General features: G+C 53.3%; 1 protein-coding gene across 1 annotated transcript; it reads left to right on the plus strand.

Moving 5' to 3' along the window:
- Positions 1 to 7,537: 7,537 nt before the first annotated feature.
- NAALADL1 (N-acetylated alpha-linked acidic dipeptidase like 1) lies at positions 7,538 to 17,483 on the plus strand (the record flags this gene model as incomplete). The annotated part of the gene is given in 19 exon segments (XM_082627392.1): positions 7,538 to 7,737; positions 7,808 to 7,980; positions 8,063 to 8,184; positions 8,571 to 8,693; positions 10,771 to 10,902; positions 10,906 to 11,054; positions 11,156 to 11,260; positions 11,966 to 12,051; positions 12,195 to 12,314; positions 14,415 to 14,500; positions 14,584 to 14,647; positions 14,733 to 14,800; positions 15,049 to 15,140; positions 15,222 to 15,312; positions 16,276 to 16,357; positions 16,442 to 16,615; positions 16,692 to 16,779; positions 16,890 to 16,982; positions 17,297 to 17,483. Coding segments are annotated over 19 exon segments (2,235 nt in total).
- Between the last annotated feature and the right edge of the window lie 24 nt (positions 17,484 to 17,507).

Here is a 17,507-nt window from a genome sequence, read left to right on the forward strand (position 1 = left end):
GGGGTGGGACTGGAAGGGGGCCACACCCTCTCCTGGGGAGGACTGGAAGCCCCAGGTCTCACTCCAAAGGGCAGAAGACTAGGGAGGGGTGGGAAGAGCCACTTCCCACACTATGGCCTTGGATAAGTCTCTTCCTCTTTGTTACTCAAATCATGGGGGAGGCGGTAGTGGCCCAACATGCGACATGCTTCAGGCCTGGAGGTGCTTCTGGAATTTGAATTCCCACTCCCACCTTCAGCCAGGGCCTCCTGGGGCCTCCCTTGAGACCTGCTTCCCTTCACCAGTGGGGCTCTCCCTGTCCTGGGTCATAGGTCCCACCCCCACCCCATCCATAGGCCTGAGTGTCCAGCTGTGGTCACTGTGCCCTGGCCATTGACAGGCCCTCAAGGCTTGCTCCCATCAGCCTTGCTGCCCTCAGACTCTGTCCAGCCCCAGGGAGGCTTTCTAAGCATCCCCTGATTACTGATGTAACGAGAGAGACAGAGAGACAGAGAGACAGAGACACACAGAGAATGTATAGGTAGAATATTCAAAAACTTAGAAATAATTCCCATACAGCTAGACAAGGAATGTGCTTTAGATTTTTTTTTAACTCCCTAATGAAGGAGATGACAGAGCCAGCAAGATGACAAAGCCACTTTAAAGGAGGATACAAGAAAGTGGCGCACACACACACACACACACATATATACACATATATATATTCAAGGGGGAAAAAGGGAAGGAATCCTGAAATAAGATTGCTAAATCAGATACAAAATCAGTCAACATGCTATAGGGCAATTTTTTGCAAAGTCCCATCAACCCTAAGGGTGGTATTATTTACTGGGCAGAATCCTCTAATATGACACAGAAAGAACTATGACCATCTTTCTGCCTTATACCCACTACAGGGGGAACACTAGCCAATAGGATGGAAATCCAGGTTTGTGGCCCCTTGCCAGACCTGGTTTGATTTATAACAGACCCGTGGGACCTTGCCCAGGCCAAAAGCTGATGACACACTTGATTAGTGAAGGTTTGATTTGGTCACAGCTTTAGGCTGAGCTGAGCTCTCCTCCTCTCCCAAGACCCTACCCTCCCCTGGATGGCTCCAGGGCTCCCAGGCATCTCCCTGATTGGTTCTTGACCAGTGGCCTAGCCAACCAGTGACCCAGCTGTATAGCCATCTTGCTATTTTCCTGAAGGGAATCATCTGATACTGAGATTGAGGGGGATAGCTGGACCAACAGCTAAATGATTAAATCAATGTAAGCACTTAAGGGCTTCTATCACCGAGATACAGTCATCAGCATTGTCCCATTTGATAGGTGGCAGGTTTTTAAAAATTTATTTTATTGAAGTATAGTTGTTTTACAATGCTATGTTAATTTCTATACAACAAAGTGATTCAGTTATACATATATATATTCTTTTTCATACTCTTTTCCATATGGTTTATTACAGGAGATATATATATATTTTTTTTTCTCTAGACTGCCTCTTTTATAAATATTGGATTAGGGCAGGTGAGAATCGTAAATATTTAAAAAATAAAGTAGAAGCCAGAGAAATGTTAAAGCTGCCACCATGTAGCACCAGCGGCCAATTCTTGCACTTTTCTTCCCTGTCTCAGTAATCCCCTCTGCAGAAGACATACATAATTGGAACAGCTCTGTCTTCCCTGTGAAGTCTCTGCAGGCACCAGGTTATAACCTGGACAGTGGGGAGTGTCTGCCTTAGGCTGGTTTTATCACAGGATATTGAATATAGTTCTTGTGCTATAGAGCAGGACGTTGTTGTTTATCCATTGTATATACTCCCAATCCATCCCTTCTCCACCTGCCCCCCACCCTTGGCAAGATAGGCGGCAGTTTTGATAAGCAAAGGAACTTACATACAAGGCTTGTCTTGGGCTCCAAAAGATGAGTAGATCCCTGCGTCCGCCTGCCAGAATCCCGAAAATTTATATAGAGGCTTTAACTGGGTTTGGTCAGGTATTCAGTCCAGATGGTCTCAACACCACCTTACTCTCTCAAGGCTGCATCCTTAAAACAGCTCCTAGTGTGGGAACTGTGGGGCAGAGCGGACATTCTGAAGACAGGGGAGGGGCGAGGAGCCCCCAGTTGCCCCAACTCACGGGTCAACTGGCAGTCACGTCCTCTCAATGACCTCCTCCAACAGCCTATAACTAATATACTTCATATAAATTCATATGAGTTGAATCTTCATATAAATGGAATTCTACAATATATTATCTTTTGTGTCAGGCTTCATTTGCTCATCTTTACGTTTGTGAGATTCATCCATGTTGCTACAGGTGAGAGTATGTAAATGTAGTTTGTTCTCTTATTGCTGTATAAATAATCCACGATTTATTTATTTTTTTTTAAAGAGTTTTTTCTGAAAGCCTCCAGCATCTCAGCCTGGGAAAGCAAGCACATGTGGCGACATCCATGCTGCTTGGCTGCAGGAAATGGAGATGGTTACAGAGCCCCTCCCCAGTTATGTCTAAACCACAGAAGTGCTGACAGATGTCCCAAATGCATCCTGGCCACAGCCCAGCAGCCCAGGGCCCCGGCATTGCCCCGAGCTCAGTCCCTACAACCACTCCTGTTGATGCCATGTCCCTGCAATTCTGCAGCCCAGTCAGGAAGCCCTTCTCAAGGGGAAGTCCCAAGGCAAAGCTGTGTGGGTCCCAGGGCATTACCGGGTATTTTAATTCACACACAGACACATTTCCCCCAGAACTACTAGTCAAAGCAGGCTGCTGTGTTCGTCACAAGCTGTACCCAGATCTTCCAGCCTCTATGCCATCAAGGCGCTGGGGCCAGGTTGGCAAATCAGCCTCTTGTGTCCGCATGGTCTCATCTCTCTTCTGAAGCCAACCTCCAGTGGATCTACCCAAACCTCCGACTGGCTTCGGAGGCCCAGTGGAAGTGGGTTGGGGTACCCCTAGAGGCTCCCAGCAGGCTCCCCACTCCTGCCCAGCCTAAAGGTCCTGCTATTCCTGCCCAAGAAGGTGGCCCCTATCCTGCACCTGGCAGCATCGCCCTCCAGCCAGGGGAATCATCCTTCAGAAAGATCCTGCCCTAGAGGTCTGTTAAATCCCACAGTCCCTGTGCTATGCAGGCTCCTACCCATGGCTGGCTCAGCAATCCTGTTAAGGCTTGTTCTGATGGGGTCTGTTTCCCAGGAGTTCTGTGCCCACCTTTTGTATCCCTTGTGGTTGCCCTGGACACACCTTAAATATCAGACAGCTGTACGAATGCCCAGGGTGGAGGAACTGAGCTCGTTTGGGTCAGTTTTTCATGCATTCTACAAGTATTTGCTGAGTGCCTCCTACGTGCCAGGCACTGCTCTTGGTTCTAGAGATTCAGCAATGAATAAAACAGAGATCCAGGCCCCAGTAGAACTTACATTCTAGGAGGGGAGATAAGGAATAATTAATGTCAGATAGTGATAGATGCAACGGAGAAAAATGAAGCTGGAGACGGAGAGGAAGCCTGAGGGAGGAGAAGGAACACAATTTAGAGAAAGTGGCACTCATGCAGAAGTGACATTTGAGCAGAGATGTGGAGGACCTGAAGGAGGGGCCACAATGGAATTTACAGTCAGGAGATCACCTGGGAAATGGGTGTAGCTAGAGAAGCGATCCAAGGACGCTTGATCAGCTGTGACCAGCGCTGCTGCCGGGTCAGGTAAGAAGAGAGGACAGGACTGACCACTGGATCCAGCAACATGGAGCAAAGTGGATGTTTTCAAGAGTAATTTTGGTGGAGTAAAGCCTGAATGGAGTGGCCTCTAGAAAGAACGGGAGGGCTTACCTGGTGGCACAGTGGTTAAGAATCTGCCTGCCAATGCAGGGGACACGGGTTCAAGCCCTGGTCCGGGAAGCTCCCACACGCCGCGGAGCAACTAAGCCCGTGTGCCACAACTACTGAACCTGCACTCTAGAGCCCACGAGCCACAGCTACTGAAGCCCGTGTGCCTAGAGCCCGTGCTCTGCAACAATAGAAGCCACTGCAGTGAGAAGCCTGTGCACCACAACAAAGAATAGCCCCCGCTCGCCACAACTAGAGAAAGCCCACGCGCAGCAATGAAGACCCAACGCAGCCAAAAATAAATAAATTAAAAAAAAAAAAAAAGAACAGGAGGAGAGGATCTGGAGACCAGCATGGTCCACTCTTCTGAGGAGTTTTATCATAAAAGGGGACAGAAAAATGGGACGGTTACTAAAGAAGCAAGTGGAACTGAGAGATTTTTTTAAAAGATAGTGTTAAACAACATAAACAGGGGCTTTAGGTGGATGGAAGTGATCCATTAAAGGCAGGGAGACTTGTGGGGCCACGTCCTTGAGCAGCGAGGGGGTGGGCTCTGCACAGGGGAGAGGCTGACTTGGACAGGGGTGTGGATCACACATCACGGTGACGTTCCCTCTGATTCTCTCAGTGAGGTAGGAAGCACGGTCATCAGCTGAGCGTGAGGGTGGAGGAGAATGTGTTGGAGGCTTGAGAAGAGAGGAGGGGATGTGCAACCGCCATCTAGGAGTGAGGGTGGGAGCGTGGACCGGGGAAGGACGGTAGGACTGCCGGGCCGTACTGAGGGCCTGTTCGAGGTCTAGGATCATAAACTTAAAGCGAGATGAGTGAGGTCATCTGACTCCACAGGCATATTCAGGGTCAAGGGTGCAGGTTCAGAGTAGGTGGAGGGGCGGATGTAACCAGGTCGGGGGTTTTCCAGTGAATGCAACCAAAACATAGAGGATCAAGGGGGTGGAGAGGGTTTGCAAGGGACTGAGGCTGGGCCAGGAGGGAGGATAGCACACGTGGGAGGTGAGGGAGAGTGGAAAGGAGCTAGCACCGATGGACTGGCTGTCCTGGAGGGATAGAAGAACTCTCCAAGTCCGAGTGATGGAGGGAGCGAGGTGGGAAGATAAAAAGGAAATCAAATGCATTAGCTCCTTGAAGGGATTTCCGTCAACACTCACAGTCCAAAATGTTCAGGGAAAGGCCATACGATCTTCCCAGCCAAGAAGGGGAAAAAAGATTGATCGAGTCATTGTCTGGTGCCTACAGCAGCATAGCCGTCAGCTGATTCCAACAGCCTGAGCCGGAGTTCTCCGGTGTCACCCACTCAGATGTCACACGCTCTTGTCCAGATGGCATGTCTGTGGCTTCACATGCTCCTTCCAGGAGAGAGTGGGGCCGGACCATGGAGCTGCTGCCCCATGGAGTCATCACCACGTCTGTTCCTCAGCTTATCAGCTGACCTTGGTGTCTGGCTGGCTGCCTGGTGGTGGCTGTCCTCCTGTGCCCTCACAAGGAATGTGTGTGCTCCCCACACTGATGGCCTTCTGATAAGATTATATCCTGGGTGCTGATAATCAGCTTCCTGAAGTCCCTGATCACACTATACCCTACCCCATGTCCCGCCACGCTAACACGCTAACCCTCCCAACCAGCACAAGGGAAAGTGGGTACGGTGGTGCAGATGAATGGGGCTGTAAGCAGTAGGAAGGGGGCTGCTCTGAGAGGGTGTTGTGAAATCACACACACACACACACACACACACGTGCACACACAAAGTCTACCATACCCAGCCCCTCCAGATTTCCAGGAATCTTTGGGCCAATGAATGGGTTGCAGCCTGGGGACATCCCTGGTGGTCCAGTGGTTAAGAATCCACTTTCCAGTGCAGGGGATGTGGGTTCTATCCCTGGTTGGGGAACTAAGAGCCCACATTCTGAGGGGGAACTAAGCCCGCACGCCGCAACTACTGAGCCCGCGAACTCTGGAGCCCACGCGCCACAACTAGAGAGCCCACGTGCCACAACTGGAGAAGCCCATGCATCGCAACTAGGACCCAGTGTACCCAAATAAATAAATATTTAAACAACAAACAAACAAAAAAACCAATGGGTTGCAGCCTGGCTGGGCAGAATCCCAAGGCAGGATAGGCCATGGCAGGTGGAAGGAGTCACACTTGAGTCGCAGGGACCCTCCCAGCCCTGCCTGGCTGTCTATGAAGTCGGAAAGAGGCTCATACCGAGTACTTGGTGGCTCCCTCTCCCTCTCAGCCCTTATACATGCCAGGCCATCTGTAAGGATGGCCTGCCCCTTGCCTTCTCTGCATGCTGAATGCCTTCTCATCCTTGGAAGATTCCCCTCAAGTGTTCCCTTCTGGACAGAATTTGTCATTCTCTCCACTGGGGGCATGTTGGTCCTCCCTCTATAGGGGCGCTTACCACATGGTTGAACCCAAAGCCTATCTGACTCCCCTGCTAGACTTGAGTTCCTGGGCACCTTGGCTTCCCCAGGGCCTGGCATGGATGTGGCATACGGTTGAATAAATGAAAGATGCTTGCAGGTATGAGTGAAGGAGTGAATAAATGAATGGATGGATGAATGAATGGATGGATGAATGAATGGATGGATGGATTCCTGGTAGGGTCAGGGGATGGAGATCAGCTTGTCAGGAAAGTGTGCTTCTCCGGCTCTGTCCTCTAGAACAGTCTTCCTTTCTTTTTTTCTTTAATTTAATTTACTTTTTGGCTGCGTTGTGTCTTTGTGGCTGCACGCAGGCTTTCTCTAGTTGGAGCGAGTGGTGGCTACTCTTCGTTGCGGTGCGTGGGCTTCTCATTGTGGTGGCTTCTCTTGTTGCAGAGCACGGGCTCTAGGCACACGGGCTTCAGTAGTGGGGGTTCGCAAGCTTAGTTGCTCTGCAGCATGTGCTTCCTGCACCAGGGCTCGAACCCGTGTCCCCTGCGTTGGCAGGCAGACTCTTAACTACTGTGCCACCAGGGAAGTCCCCAGTCTCCTTTTCTAAGAGTCCCACTTTCTCCCATAAACTGGGACCCCTGCAGGATAGTGACAGAGAATTCTTCTGAGTCCCTCTTCTTCCCTTAGCTCTAGGCTTAGCATTTTAAGGGGTCAGATGAGGCAGGAGTGGCTAAAATGTACTGAGTTCCTACTATGGGCCCAACACCACGCTAGACATTTTTACAGATGTGGCCTTGTTTAATGAAAACAGCACCACAGTTTTGTGAAATAGGTTCTATTATCCCATTTTACAGCTAAGAAAACAGGCTCAGAGAAGCTAAGTGAATTGCCTAGGGTCACACAACTTAAGTCTAGCAAAGGATGGGATTTGAACTTAAAACCCAGTCAAGTAGCCAGGGCTGGGTGTGCTGGAGATGGAATGACACCAAGGAAACAGAGGCAGGGATGGTGGGCAGCAGGCCTAGCCCACTCTGGAGACAGGGGCTGAGCTCTAGTCCTACCCTGGCCTCTCCTATTGGAAGAACGTGGGTGAAACTTTGTCCCTCTCCAAGCCTCAGCGTCCACGTGTGGATTTGATGCCCCTTGGAGGTCTCTTCCAAGTGAATGTTGCAGAAATCGAGCTGGATGTGAAGAGCTCCTGGCCCTTCCTGCAGGACACACCCTTACTTTCCCTGCCAGCTAGTGGCCAAAGGGCAGGGCCACCTATTAGGTAATGGTTAACTGGACCCGACACCCCATCTGTAAGGAGCCACACCAGCTGGCTAAGACTCCACAGGATGCAGTGTGTGAAGGTGCTTGGAAGTGTGCTGGGGGCCGCTGCCCTCTTGGGGCTGGGGATCATCCTGGGCCACTTTGTCATCCTCAAGGGGACTGACCTGCCAGCCCCCAGTACCTCAGCCTCCCAGGACCTGGACCTGGATATCCTTGAGGCTGTCATGGGACAGCTCGATGCCAACAGGATCCGGGAGAACCTTAGGTGAGAGGCCTGCCCATGTGCCCCTCCTGTTTGCCAGAGGCTCCTCCCTGACCTTGGGCCCACCTTGCAGAGAACTCTCCAAGGAGCCGCACCTGGCCACCAGCCCCCGGGATGAGGCGCTGGTGCAGCTGCTACTGCGGCGCTGGCAGGACCCGGAGTCGGGCCTGGACTCAGCCGGGACCTCTGAGTACGAAGTGCTGCTGTCCTTCCCCAGCCAGGAGCAGCCCAACCGTGTGGATGTTGGTGAGGTCCTGCTCTGGCCTGGGGAAGCCTGTGTGCTGGGGGAGCTGCCGGGCCCAGCCTGGACACTGCCCTCTCTCCACAGTGGGTCCTGCTGGGGACACCCTCTTCTCCTCCCAACGAAGTGAAGAGAACCTGACTGGGGAGCACGGGGACCCCAATGTCGTGCCACCATATGCTGCCTATGCTCCCCCCGGAACCCCACAGGTGGGCCTGGGACACCCCCTCCCCACTGCCATGGCCCAGCTCCCACTGGCTTCTACCCCAGCTGCTCCCATCCTGACCCACAGGCAGTTGAAGAAAAGTGCCTCAACTGGGGCTCAACCCCACCCAGAATTTACTTGCTTCCACACTCCACTACGACTCCTTTTGCCCATCACTTAGTCATTCAACAAACACTAATGGGCCTGGCTCAAAGCCAGGCCTGATACAGGTTACCTGGACACAGAGCAAACCAGGTGTGACTTTGTCTTGGGGAGCTTATAAGCTCTAGGCGAGGTTGGGGGACAGAATCTAAATCCTTCATCCTGTCACTCAGCCTTTCCCCTTCTTTCCTGGGCCTGGCTCTAAGGGTCACCTTCTCTGGGGAACAGGGCCTCCTCGTCTATGCCAACCGGGGCTCGGAAGAAGACTTCATGGAGCTATACCATCAGGGCATCAAACTCCAAGATAGCATCGTCCTGACCCGCTATGGGGGTGTAGGGCACGGGGCTAAGGTAAGCAGCAGGCCCCAGTGCAAGGGGCTGGGTGGGGAGGGGGGCTGGCAGTGGACGGGAGGATGTGCGGGGAAGGGGATGCAGCAGGGCTGAGGGGTAGGCCAAGCCCTGGGCTCGGGGCAGGAGAGGGTGAAGGACTCCTTCCACCCACCAATGGCCTGCTTTGGCACTCTGCCCAGCCAGGCTCTAGCCCATTGATTGGCCCAAAGAACACTTAGGTGCTGTGTGACCTTGGATATCTCCCCTAACCTCCCTGAGCCTTGGGAAATAAAGGAATTGGGCACATTTTTCAGCTTTGGTATATTCTGGAAGTCTAAGTCCTCCTGTGACGTAGTTCTTCTGAACATTCGACTTAAATCCCTCATGTTGTCCCCTCCTCCACAACTTGCTTCTTTTCAACACAATTTTTTTTTTTTTTTTTTACCGGTACACGGGCCTCTCACTGCTGTGGCCTCTCCCGTTGCGGAGCACAGGCTCCGGACGCGCAGGCTCCGGACGCGCAGGCTCAGCAGCCATGGCTCACGGGCCTAGCCGCTCCGCGGCATGTGGGATCTTCCCGACCTGGGGCATGAACCCGTGTCCCCTGCATCGGCAGGCGGACTCTCAACCACTGCGCCACCAGGGAAGCCCTCAACACAAAATTTTGACTGAGGGTTATATGTCTGTGTTTTCTTAAATGTTTACTTACTAATTTATTTTAAATATAAAAAGGTATAGAGTGGAAGCAGGGACTAGGGAGTTAGTCTTTAGTGGGTCCAGAGTTTCAAATCCGCAAAATGAAGAGAGTTCTGGAGGTGAATGGAGGTGATGGTAGCACAATAATAGGAATATACTTAATGCCTCTGAACTGTACGCTTTAAAATGGTTAAGATAGTAAATTTCATGTTATGTGTACTTTATCACAATTTAAAAAGAAGTAAAATAAATAAATAAATAAATAAAAGAAGTGCCCATGATAAGAGCTGGGGGTAAAAAAATGGAAAGAAAAGAGAAGAAAAGAACGGCGAACAGGCGTGGTGGAATTATACAGATTATGAAACTTCCCGTTTAAAAAAAAAAGTATAGAGTGAAAAAGTTTTCTCATAATGCCATCCTCCAAAAAGGTAGCTTGTTTATTTATGGGATATGTATCCAGAGTTTCTTTGGGAAGAAGAACATATGAAGATATATTCTTACTTCCTTCTCCTTTTATATAAAAGTAGCATACAAATACTGTTCTGAGCTATGCTTTTTTCACCTTAATACATCCTGGAGATCATTCTCAATTGGTACATAAACTCTGTCCTTGATCTTTTTTTTTTTTAATGTACTGTTTTGTTTTTACTGTCCTAAAATGTATGTAGCATATATTTTACCAGTTTACCAGGTTAACCATTTTTTAAATGTACAATGCAATGGCATTAAGGATCTTCACAATATTGTGCAAACGTCATTACTATCCATTTCCAGAATGCTTTCATGGTTCCAGATGAAACTCTGTACCCATCAAACACTAACTCCCTCATTCTCCCTCTGCAGCCCCTGGTAACCTCTATTTGACTTTCTGTCTCTATGAATTTGCCTCATCTAGGTACCTCACATAAGAGGAATCATGTGATATTTGTCCTTTTGTGTCTGGATTATTTCACTTAGCGTAATGTTTTCAAAGTTCATTGATGTATCAGAACTTCACTCCTTTTTAAGACTGAGTAATATTCCTTTGCATGTTATATACTAGGTTTTCCTTATCCATCCATCAGTGATGGACAGTTGGGTTGTTTCCACCTTTTGGCTACTATGAACAGTGCTTATACGAACATGGGTTTAGGAGCACATCCTCCTTCTTTTATACAGCTGCATTGTACTCCACTGTAGGGCACCTCCGTTTATTTAATGACCCCATTGATGAGCCATTGCCTAGGCTCAACAGTCTTTTGCTGTCTCAAGCAGCACTGCAACAAATGACTTGTGTAAGTATCATCTTGCCAGTGGGAAGACAGATCTGTCCTGGCTTTCATAGTGAGGGAGGGAGGAAGAGGAACAAGATGTGCCCCCCTATTGCTCCTCCCCTAAACACAGCCTCCTCTGCCTTCTGCAGGCTGTGAATGCTGCCAAGTATGGGGTGGCTGGGGTGCTGGTGTACACGGACCCTGGAGATATCAACGACGGGAAAAGCTTGCCAAACGAGACCTTCCCGCACTCCTGGGGCCTTCCTCCCTCGGGGGTGGAATGAGGCTCCTACTTTGAGTATTTTGGGGACCCCCTGACTCCTTACCTTCCAGCCAACCCCTCCTCCTTCCGCCTGGACTCTGACAATGCCTTTGGATTTCCCCCAATTCCTACTCAGCCCATTGGCTTCAAGGATGCAGAAGTCCTTCTCTGGTGAGCTTTTGCCCTGGGGTCTCCTTCGCACTCTCCAGTGGCCCCCAAACTTCAACCCCCGCTCCCATATTTGCTCTGATGGGCCTCCCCCTCCTCCCCAGCAACCTGCAGGGAACCTCAGCCCCGGCTGCCTGGCAGGGAGCCCTGGGCTGTGACTACAAGCTGGGGCCCGGCTTCCGTTCTGATGGTATCTTCCCAGCAGGCAGGTGAGATGGGGCCCCCTCCTCCCCCAGCGCTCCCCTTCTCTTCCCTTGTTATGCTTCCTTGACCCTGGTTTCCTCAGTGCTCACTTCAAGTCCTGGCCTTTCCCTTTCTCCTGTCTCCCAACCCCTCCCTGATTCCAGAATATCTGTCTTGTCTTTGGGGAAGCCTGTGAAACAGCTGCGTGCCTCACAAGGCCCTGTGGGGTCCCCTCCACCTCATCTTGGACCTCCATTCTCCAGCCGCCCCCTCTCTTGAACACACCCAGCTCCTTCCCACATCAGGGCCTCTGCACTTGCTGTTCCTGCTGATGGGAACATCCTTCCCCACGCTCTGTCGTTCCTGGCCTGCACTAACCTCCCCACCTGCCACCAGGTACCTTGTCAGTGTCCTCCCAAGCCGCTTCACTGCCTACAGTTGTTCACTTCCTTGGGGTCTGCCTCCCTCAGGAGAGGGAGGCCCCACGAGGGTGGGGTCCATGTCTGTCTCAGTCATCGCCCAGAGCCTGGCACACTGCTGGCATACACTAGGTATCCAATAAGTGAGTGAGTACAAAGGAGAATTGGAATCGGAAGAGCTGGGCTCTAGCCTCGCTGTCTCTCCCGGTATTTCCGGGCAAGTGACTTTGCCAGGTGCCTTTCCTGCTCTGGGCCTCAGTTTCTCCTACTTTGGTGGAGGGGAAGACTCCTAACACCCCTATGCTCCCCCAGCCAGGTGAACATGAGTGTCTACAACCGCCTGGAGCTGCGGAACTCCTCCAACGTCCTGCGGATCATCCGTGGGGCCGTGGAGCCTGGTGAGCACCGCCTCACTGCTCCCTGCGCCCCCAGGACCCGGCCCTGCTCTGAGCGCCCCTGACCACGCCCCCTCTGCCCAGCCTGGCTGCCCCGCCCACCCTCGCTCCTCCTTTTGGGTGTCTGACTCTGCTCCTCCCGCCAGACCGCTATGTGCTGTATGGAAACCACCGGGACAGCTGGGTTCACGGGGCCGTGGACCCCAGCAGTGGCACTGCTGTCCTCCTGGAGCTCTCCCGCGTTCTGGGGACTCTGCTGAAGAAGGGTGAGCGGATCCTGCTCCCCTGGTCTAGGGACTCTCTCCCCAGGAGGTCGCCTCCAGCCCAGTTCTCCCTGAGCTTTTGGGCGTCCTGTCCCCCCTCCTCTCTCTCATTCTCCAGTGCCCACTTGGGCGAAGCTTGAGGGCCCTGGGGGCAGACATGCATGGACACCAGCCCTGGTCTCGCTCGAGTAGCCCAGTGTGGTACAGGGAACTTGTGCAATACCTTCTGAGGGCTTCCTGGGCCTCTCCAATGAAGCGAGGCCAGATGTGGCCTCGAGCGAGGCAGTGCCCAGGCTCTGCCCTCAGGGAGTCTCAGCCCAGTTGAGGCAGGGGTGATGGACAATCATCAACTCAACAAATATGTCCCCCATGACTACTATGTGCCAGGCCAGTTCTAGGCACTGGACATCCCCCAGTGAACACCAGAGTTCATGCTGTAATGACAACTGTGAAATGTGCTACAAGGAAAAATATCTACCAGGCTTTCCAGATGCAAGCCAGAGCTCAGGGAGGCGGCAGTTCTGGGAGCGGTAGGGGTGGAGATCCAGGTGGAGGGCACAGCATGTGGGAAGGAGCAGCTGGACCAGGTGGCAGAGCTGTATATTTCCTAAAAATAAGGACATTTTCTTTCATAACCACAGTTCAATGCTCAGAATCAGGAAATTAACAATTTTGCCAATTGTTCTGAAAACTTTTATTTGTTTTTAAATGGGCAAAGTACTTTATTTATTTTATTTTACTTCTTTGGCTGCATTGGGTCTTCATTGCTGCGCGCGGGCTTTCTCTAGTTGCGGTGAGTGGGGGCTACTCTTTGTTGCGGTGCGCGGGCTTCTCACTGTGGTGGCTTCTCTTGTTGCGGAGCACGGGCTCTAGGCACGTGGGCTTCAGTAGTTGTGGCTCACGGGCTCTAGAGCACAGGCTCCGTAGTTGTGGCTCACGGGCTTAGTTGCTCTGCAGCATGTGGGATCCTCCCAGACCCGGGCTCCAACCCGTGTCCCCTGCACTGGCAGGCGGATTCTTAACCACTGCGCCACCAGGGAAGTCCCTATACTTAAAAATTTGGGTTTAAAACAAAAAGATGAGGAATGATCAAAGGGGACTGAGTTGCATCCAGAGATGGGAGCATAACCAGGAGCCCATAGTGCTGTGGAGGGGGAGGGGGAGTCTGAAGGCGGTGAGGGGGCAAGCAAGGACCTCGGAGGCTTCCGGGAGGTGGCTGAGGCCTGTGGCAAGAACAGCAAGGGCACAGAGACTGGAGATGGAAGCCAGGCTTCAGGAGGCTATGAGAAGCAATGTGGGGCATTGGTTAAACCCCTAGACTCTGGAGCCAGGCCTTGGATTTGAACCCTGGCTCTGCTGCCTGCCAGCTGTGTAATCCTGGCAAGTCATTAAACTTCTCCATGGCTCAGTTTCCTCAGTGGAGACAGTCATAGTCTGTCCCTCACGACGTGTTGTAAGGATTAGCTCAATGTGGATAACCCTCTAAGGAGAATGTGAATGTATCATCGCCAAGTGAAGACGATTAGGGGAGAGTTTTGCACAGGATGCATGGAGGAGAGAGTTGGGGGACCTCTAATCAGCATAGCCAGAGAGAAGAGGGGGATAGGGCATTCTGGCAGAAGGGACCATCTGCTGGAGGGAGATCGGTGTTGGCGACAATGTTGGGGGGTGTCACAGAAGCGGAGGGGCGCTGGTAAAAGGAGGATGGAGGGCTTCCCTGGTGGCGCAGTGGTTGAGAGTCCGCCTGCCGATTCAGGGGACGCGGGTTCGTGCCCCGGTCCGGGAGGATCCCACGTGCCGCGGAGCAGTTGGGCCCGTGAGCCATGGCCGCTGAGCCAGCGCGTCTGGAGCCTGTGCTCCGCAATGGGAGAGGCCACAGAGGCCCGCGTGCCACAAAAAAAAAAAAAAAAAAAAGAAAGAAAGAAAAAAAAAGGAGGATGGAGCCTCAGGGAAGGCTTGGCCAGGGAGGTGCCAGGACCTACCTCCAGTCGCCTGTGCCCCGCCCGTTCCAGCCCTCCCTCCTCTCCACATCCCCAACCTTCCCCTTAAGCCACCCCAGGATCTGAGGGATCTTGCCCTCCATCCCTTTATCCCCCTCCCCAGGCACCTGGCGTCCCCGAAGATCAATCGTGTTTGCGAGCTGGGGGGCAAAGGAGTTTGGGCTCATCGGCTCCACAGAATTCACGGAGGTGAGCGAGCCCCGCAGCTCGCCGCTCGAGGGGGCTTCCGGGGCAGGGCAGCGCGGGGCTGACGGGCTCCCACCCTCCTGCAGAAGTTCTTCAGCAAGCTGCAGGAGCGCGCCGTCGCCTACATCAACGTGGACACCTCGGTGTTTGGTATGAGGAGCGGCTGGGCTTACTCGGGGAGGAGGGAAACGAAAGGGCGGGGCCCGAATAGAGTCTTTCTCGGATCCCCTCACAGCCAATGCCACCCTGAGGGCGCAGGGGACGCCCCCGGTCCAAAGCGTCATCTTCACTGCAACCAAACAGGTGGAAATGGGAGGGGCTGGGAGCTGGGCTAGGAAGAGGACGGGTGGGGCGGGGCTACATGGGGTAGGCGGAGCTGGAGCTGGTACTTATTAGAAGGGCTGGGGGTGGGACTGAGGCTGCGGGGTGGGCCTTGTAGGACCCGCAGGACTGTGCGTGGGCTGGAAACTCGGGTGGGCAGAGCGGAGGACCAGCCTGGTCGTTGGGCCTGGGGAGGGGCCAGCCCCGAGACTAGATCCCCCTCCGCTCAGATCCCCGCACCAGGCCCCAGCAGTCTCAGCATCTATGACAACTGGATCAGATATTCCAACCGTAGCAGCCCTGTGTATGGCCTGGTCCCCAGGTGAGCCCAGGGCCGGGATGGGGACTCCGGGCTGGTGAGCTGGCCCAGCGCCCTGCAGCCTGACCATCTTCCTTCCCGCAGCCTGGGCACTCTGGGTGCGGGCAGCGACTACGCACCCTTCATTCACTTCCTGGGCATCTCCTCCATGGACATCGCCTACACCTATGACCGGGTAAGCGGACACCCCTCCGTCCCCCAGCCCGGTTCCTTGCTCCACCAGCCCCTCCTCTCCTTCGGGCCGCTCCAGTGCAAACTGAATCCGGCTCCATCACTCAGTAGCTGTGCTACCTCAGCCAAGTTTCTTTACCTCTCTTGAGCATGTTCACCCTCATCTATGTTATTTTATCAAATTTAAGATACAACTGGGCTTCCCTGGTGGCGCAGTGGTTGGGAGTCCGCCTGCCGATGCAGGGGACACGGGTTCGTGCCCCGGTCCGGGAGGATCCCACATGCCGCCGAGCGGCTGGGCCCGTGTGCCATGGCCGCTGGGCCTGCGCGTCCGGAGCCTGTGCTCCGCAGCGGGAGAGGCCACGACAGTGAGAGGCCGGCGTACCGCAAAAAAAAAAAAAAAAAAAAGAGATACAACTGAATATAAGATGCACTGTTATGATATGCACTATTCAGGAGGGAAAAAAGCACTGTCAACTAGTTGCAGGATGACACTGACTGTAAGAAGCATCCTGATTCCAGAGATCTTAAAATGTTTATCTCAGACTAGATTAAATAACAGTATAAACCAGGGGTGGTCTGAGGGTAAAATGAGATAAGGGATGCAGAGTGCCCAAACTGTCTCCCTGTTTGATGCTGCAAAAGGCCCTTTCTCCCCTCCATGGCTACACCACTCTTGAGTGGTGGAGTTGGGATTTGAATCCTCTTGTCTGACTGCAAACCCCAGGTTCTCCTCCTTCATGTGAAACGGGAAACTGGCACCTGACCCAGCTTTGCCACTTATTAGCTGTGTGATGTCAGGAAGGTTACTTAACCTCTCTGAGCCTGCTTCCACCTCTGTAAAATAGGAATCCTAGAACCTTCCTCACAGATGTGGTGACAATTGAATTGAAATAATGTCTCTACATTGTACACTTCCTTCCACTTCCCATCCCAAGCTTGTCACCTCTGGGTCTTGTTCCCCCAGAGCAAGACCTCAGCCTGGATCTACCCTACCTACCACACAGCCTTTGACACCTTTGATTATGTGGACAAGTTTGTGGACCCTGGTGAGGACGAGGGCAAGGGGCATCCTGAGGCTGGAGGAGGATGGGCTGAAGACTGAGCCCTGGCCTTGTTGCGCTTCCTGCAAGGGTTCAGCAGCCATCAGGCCGTGGCCCAGACCGTGGGCAGTGTGCTTCTCCGGCTCAGTGACAGCCTCTTCCTGCCTCTTAACGTCAGTGACTACAGCGATACCCTCCGCAGCCTCCTGCAGGCTGCCCAGAAGGACCTTGGTGGCCTGTTGGAGCAGCACAACATCAGCCTGGGTACGGAGCCCCCCCCAACGTTGAGGCATGGGGAGCTCTGCACCCCCAGGGCTAAGATGCTGGCTGTTCCCCACAGGACCTCTGGTGACCGCAGTGGAGAAGTTTGAGGAGGCAGCCACGGTGTTGGGCCAACACACATCAGCACTGCAGAAGGGCACCCCTGAGTGAGCAAGGGCTGCAAGCAGGTGTCTGGGAGGGCGGCATCCAGGGCAGGATGCAGGCTGGCAGCTGGGCTGCTGGCTGTAGGGTGGCCAGAGGGCCCTGTCACCTCCAGCGCCCTGCAGGTGCGGATGCTCAATGACCAGCTGATGCTCTTGGAACGGACTTTCCTGAATTCGCGAGCCTTCCCAGAGGAACGCTACTACAGGTGAGCCTATCCTGAAGCTCTTGGGAGGTGCAGTGAGATGAGGCTGGGCAATGGGCACCCGCCAGAGGGACGAAAATGTCAGTTTTGCTGGCCTTTAGAGAACAACCCAGTCCCTTGAGACAGTTGGGGAGTCAGGCTCAAAGGGTGGGAGGCAAATCGGTGAAGGTCACCCTGGGACTAGAACCTACATCTCTTCCCACCACCAGTGGAGAGGGGCTTTTGTGCCTAGCTGTATACAGGAGCTGTTCCAAGCTCAAGCTCCCCTCTCTCCTGGCCCCTGAATGGTCCTGATCCTCCCCCATTTCTCCTGTCAGCCATGTGCTCTGGGCACCCCGCACCGGCTCTGTAGCCACGTTCCCGGGCCTGTCCAATGCCTGCTCCAAGGCCATGAACACAGGCCCCGGATCTGCAGCCTGGGCTGAGGTGCAGAGGCAGCTCAGCATCCTGGTGGTGGCCCTGGAGGGCGCAGCAGCCACCCTGAGGCCTGTGGCTGACCTCTGACCCTAGCCCTCATGCTTCAGCTCC

Source organism: Mesoplodon mirus (genome assembly GCF_964341445.2).
Source record: "Mesoplodon mirus genome assembly, chromosome: 7".
Taxonomy (NCBI): domain Eukaryota; kingdom Metazoa; phylum Chordata; class Mammalia; order Artiodactyla; family Ziphiidae; genus Mesoplodon; species Mesoplodon mirus.